Source organism: Penaeus vannamei, chromosome 3, assembly GCF_042767895.1.
Source record: "Penaeus vannamei isolate JL-2024 chromosome 3, ASM4276789v1, whole genome shotgun sequence".
NCBI lineage: Eukaryota > Metazoa > Arthropoda > Malacostraca > Decapoda > Penaeidae > Penaeus > Penaeus vannamei.
Window position 1 is genome coordinate 27,959,159 of NC_091551.1, and position 4,929 is coordinate 27,964,087.

Here is a 4,929-nt window from a genome sequence, read left to right on the forward strand (position 1 = left end):
GGATGGAGAAAAAGGAGGAGAAGAGAGGAAGGAGGAGGAGGGGAGGAAGGAGAGAAGGGAAGAAGAGGAGGAGGAGGGGATGGAGGAGGAGGTGGAGGAGGAGGGGATGGAGGAGGAGGTGGAGGAGGAGGGGATGGAGGAGGAGGTGGAGGAGGAGGGGATGGAGGAGGAGGTGGAGGAGGAGGGGATGGAGGAGGAGGTGGAGGAGGAGGGGATGGAGGAGGAGGTGGAGGAGGAGGGGATAGAGGAGGAGGAGGAGAAGGGGATGGAGGAGGAGGAGGAGGAGGGGATGGAGGAGGAGGAGGAGGAGGGGATGGAAGGAGGAGGAGGAGGAGGAGGGGATGGAGGAGGAGGAGGAGGACGGGATGGAGGAGGAGGAGGAGGAGGAGGGGATGGAGGAGGAGGAGGGGATAGAGGAAGAGGAAGAGGAGATGGAGGAGGAGGAGAAGGAGGGGATGGAGGAGGAGGAGGGGATGGAGGAGGAGGAGGGGATGGAGGAGGAGGAGGGGATGGAGGAGGAGGAGGGGATGGATGGAGGAGGAGGAGGAGGAGGAGGGGATGAAGTAGGAGGAGGAGGAGGGGATGAAGTAGGAGGAGGAGGAGGGGATGGAGGAGGAGGAGGAGGAGGGGATGGCGAAGGAGGAGGGGATGGAGGAGGAGGAGGAGGAGGAGGAGGAGGAGGAGGAGGGGATGGAGGAGGGGGGAGGGGGATGGAGGAAGGATAGGAGGAGGGGGGATGGAGGAGGAGGAGGATGGGGGAGGAGGAGGATGGAGGAGGAGGAGGAGGATGGAGGGGGATGGAGGGGGAGGAGGAGGAGGAGGATGGAGGGGGAGGTGGAGGAGGGGATGAAGGAGGAGGAGGGGATGAAGGAGGAGGAGGGGATGAAGGAGGAGGAGGAGGAGGAGGGGATGGAGGAAGAGGAGGAGGAGGAGGAGGAGGGGATGGAGGAAGAGGAAGAGGAGGAGGAGGAGGAGGAGGAGGGGATGGAGGAAGAGGAGGAGGTTGAGGAAGAAGAGGAGGAGGAGGAGGGGATGGAGGAAGAGGAGGAGGGGATGGAGGAGGAGGAAGAGGAGGAGGAGGAGGAGGGGATGGAGGAGGAGGAGGAGGAGGAGGAGGAGGAGGAGGAGGAGGAGGAGGAGGAGGAGGAGGAGGAGGAGGAGGAGGAGGAGGAGGAGGAGGAGGACGACGACGACGACGACGACGACGACGACGACGAACACAACAACAATGTGGACGAGGATGGGGGAAGAGAAGTGGGCAAGAGGGGAACGACGAAAGGTTGAGAGCAGAAAATGCGAGAGTAGAGGTAGATAAAGGATGGAGGGAAAGGCAAAAGAGGGGACGGGACAAAGGGAGAGTAAAGAGGGGGGGCTGGGACAACGGGAGGGAGAGCAAAGAGGGGGGGCTGGGACAAAGGGAGGGAGAGTAAAGAGGGGGAGAGGGAGGGACGCAGAGAAAGGGAGGAGGTGGTGGTGGTGGTCTGGCCGCCTTCCAATAGCGCTCATCTTGGCTTGCAACCTCTTTGTTTCTCTTGTTGCACAATATTGATCCCTACGGCAAGCCCCTCCCCGCCGACGTCTGTCCACCAATGAGAATCGCGCTTGTGCTCCCGCGGTGGCTCTCCGGCGAATCTGAATGGCTGCCAGTTTCGTCACTCGGTGTGGCTGGCACGCATCCAGTCGAGGTTCCAAACAGTTATTTCTATCCCTTATTTTACCGCTTCCCATTTTGTTTCTAAGTTACACATTTCTTTTTAAATGTTGAACTTTTATAAAGTATCTCCATGATAAAAAGTAATGGAGACCCAAATGATGAAAGGAAGTGGGAGGGAAAGGTGATGAAAAAATGAATATTTGGCACGTCCACAACCGCCACCCGCGCCAAGGTACGCCACTGGGAGAAATGTTTTCCTTCGCCGAAACCTTCCAGCCAGACAATGATCAATGCTGCACAATGTCTTTATTTCACATATATGTTACACTCCATCTTCCCGCACCCTTTCCCACCATTCCCTCACGTTCCCGCGGGTACAAACGGTGACAGGGGTCAAAATTTCCATAGCACTTACCACTTCATCGAGTGATTTCCTATGTTCATTGCCCAGCCAGTCATATCTCTTAGGTAGTAACTGCGAAAAAAGAGAAAAACGTAAAAATGACATAGAGGTCGGGGGGGCACCTGAAATGTGTGACTCGGGGGGGTTCTGTCCCCTCCCACACACGCCCCCCACTACCGGCATCTCACAATGTACACACAACCACGTGTTCCGTCAGCTGACAGATGCCACAACATCTCAAACTCACCTGATTTTCTTCAATTTCGGCCCTCAGCACCTGAAACGAGGAGAAAACTCGTCAGATCCAGCTAGATCACGGGTAGATATTGCACTGTACCATCAACAACACTTACCTCATACGCTTTCTTGCAGGGGCCGGACGATAAATACTTGGCTATCAAATAGTACAGTTCTGCAACAGAGAAAGACTCTTCGTTAAACCGCGAAATTCATCTCTCTTTCAAATATTTATTTCACAGCCTTCCTCCGCGAATAACTCACCAATTTCTACGGCACTAAATTGCTTATTCACCGCACTATTACACCGTGAGGTTGAAGGTATCACATCCATAGCAGAATGTACGAATAAATCAGGAAAATCAAAGGTCACTCGGTTATTATCGAAAGCTGCATTTTCGTCTCGTGTGAGGCCGAGTTGCGAGTGAGCCGCTGCGCATCCCTGCGTGTGACGTCTCTCTTCCTCCGCCGCGCAAATTAGTACCTTCATTTAGCCTGGATTTCGCTTATTCTTATTGGCCCACTGCATTCAATCTTGTCGTTTGCAAGTATGAAGGGGTATTGAAATGGAATTTGATTATCTACCATGGAGTTTCGAGGGATGAGGGGAAAAGAACATATGTGATATCAAACGCGAACTTCAATGTATTCTCTCATCAAGAGAATTTGGAACTTATTTTCGCGATAGTGGAATTTAAGGTTTTTTCTTCCTTGGTTTTCCTTTTTCTTATTATTATATCCCTACGTTCATAATTTATGAAGCTACTTACTAAGCATGAAAAATGTACGGTTACTTTACGTAAAATAGGCGAAAAATATTGTAAGGAAATGATGTCTTTAGTGACATCCCGGTGCGTAGTGTCGAGATGCCTAGCGCTTTGTGCTACATTGCTCTCTTTAGCGCAAAGATGTTTGCCCTCTAAGAGAAAAAACGTAAAGTTATCCTTTCTGCCACTTCAGCCTTATTTACCTTCACGAATGACAAATGATGGTTTTCGATCATGAGTAATAGCATTTCTGAAATAATGAAAACAGGTGAACAATATGCTCCTGTATGTGGTAGACACTGATTATGCGTGCCGTTTTTCTCAATGAATGCCGGATCATGTTGAATCACGTTTGAAGTTTGCAACATTTTCATAATATATATAAACTTTCAACTTTAATGCATGCAACTGGTAAACTCGCATCGCACCAGTTCCAGGAACCAAGGAGATTAGATCTAGACATTCCAACAAGAATTAATCGATACTCAATAACTTAAAAATATAGTTTGCAGAGATTCGTCGCACCATCAGGACTGATAAGGAGTATAGCACTGGATTTTACGGGGGAAAAGGTTAGCGACGTTGGCTGACTTCGCTACAGTTTAGCGCAAATGAAAGGCTGACTGACGTAAGTAGGAACAGCTGGTACGTCACGAGTCTACGTCATGCGAAGAGTCTCTCGAGTGTGACGTTCCGTACTCTCTTGCTGAGTGGAAAATAACTACATTCTAAGCAGGAAGTGTCTTAAGAGGTACATCAAAACGCGCGAAGTGATTTCCTATTTTAAGTTTTGTTAAATTTTGAGTAAACGTTTGTTTTAGTGGCATATATATGTGTATTGAGATTGAGATTCGAGAATTTATCCCAGTATTAACGGGATATTTCATATAAAATACAAAGTTTTGATGCAAATTTATTTGCTTGAGTTTGGTTCAAATGTGGTTTGTGTGAAATTATATAATAAAAAGCCTATATATATGTAATTTTTTTTTACATGATGACTGTTGCCTAAAAAGGAAGTAAATAATTAAAGTTATTAGACTAGCATTTTTATGCCCATAGCACTATGGAAGTACTGCCATTTTTTCCATTTATATTTTGGTTGTGTTGTCAGAAAAGCTAATGGTGGATGTTAATGTAGCTTTTTATGATTAATTAGATATCATGATATTACTCTTTATGATTATATCGAAATAGGTAAGTTATTTGGGAAGGTTTAAGTTTCAACCAGCCCTATTTTATAAGGAAAATCTATATATGCAAAGGACAGAGCTAATAGATCTAGGAAAATAATCTTGTATGTACTTTGGACATGCAAGTGTCAGAGAAACTGGAACTTTACCTGTCATTTCCTAGGATTCATTTGTAATAATGATATAAATCATATAGAGACCGTGTTTTCTTCAGGATATATGTTATTCCTATGTACAGATATATTTATGCAATGTTAAGAGAAATATTCTTTATTGCCATATTTGTTTTTAGGAAAAAATATCAGTTAATTATCAAGGAAATCAAGGGACAGACAAATATGAGTTGTATGCTTTTCAATGTACTTTAAGTCTTGAACCAACCATTTATGTGCTTGATTGTTTTAGAATGTAAAATAGCTGTTGTTATTCAGACGTTGAAGGGTTTTGTATAATATTTTGATCTGTAGAGGTTCTAACTCAAACCCCATTGGTATTTTCTATACGTTTAATTATTTATTTGAATGTCTATCCCTCTTTTTGTAGACCCTTTGTCAGGGTTATATTTAACACAGTGCCATCGATAATGGCTTGTACAGAGATGCCATACCCACTACAAGTGATTTTATTAATTGTCTTTTCACATAGATGGATCCGCAAGTACTTAGTCATTAAGGG

General features: G+C 46.3%; 2 protein-coding genes across 2 annotated transcripts in view; one reads left to right on the top strand and one right to left on the bottom strand.

Moving 5' to 3' along the window:
- BRWD3 (bromodomain and WD repeat-containing protein) overlaps positions 1 to 3,123 on the bottom strand; it is a gene marked incomplete in the record, with an annotated part of 36,136 nt that extends 33,013 nt beyond the window's left edge. The window contains 4 exon segments of the mRNA XM_070143607.1: positions 2,070 to 2,129; positions 2,305 to 2,334; positions 2,411 to 2,469; positions 2,559 to 3,123. Coding sequence (XP_069999708.1) covers positions 2,070 to 2,129; positions 2,305 to 2,334; positions 2,411 to 2,469; positions 2,559 to 2,784 — 375 coding nt within the window.
- Positions 3,124 to 3,652: 529 nt separating this feature from the next.
- The window catches only part of Dhdds (Dehydrodolichyl diphosphate synthase subunit), an 8,335-nt gene continuing 7,058 nt past the window's right edge, over positions 3,653 to 4,929 (top strand). The window contains exon 1 of the mRNA XM_070143675.1: positions 3,653 to 3,812. The gene's annotated coding sequence lies outside the window, so the exon portion shown is untranslated. The remainder of the gene's footprint in view (positions 3,813 to 4,929) is intronic.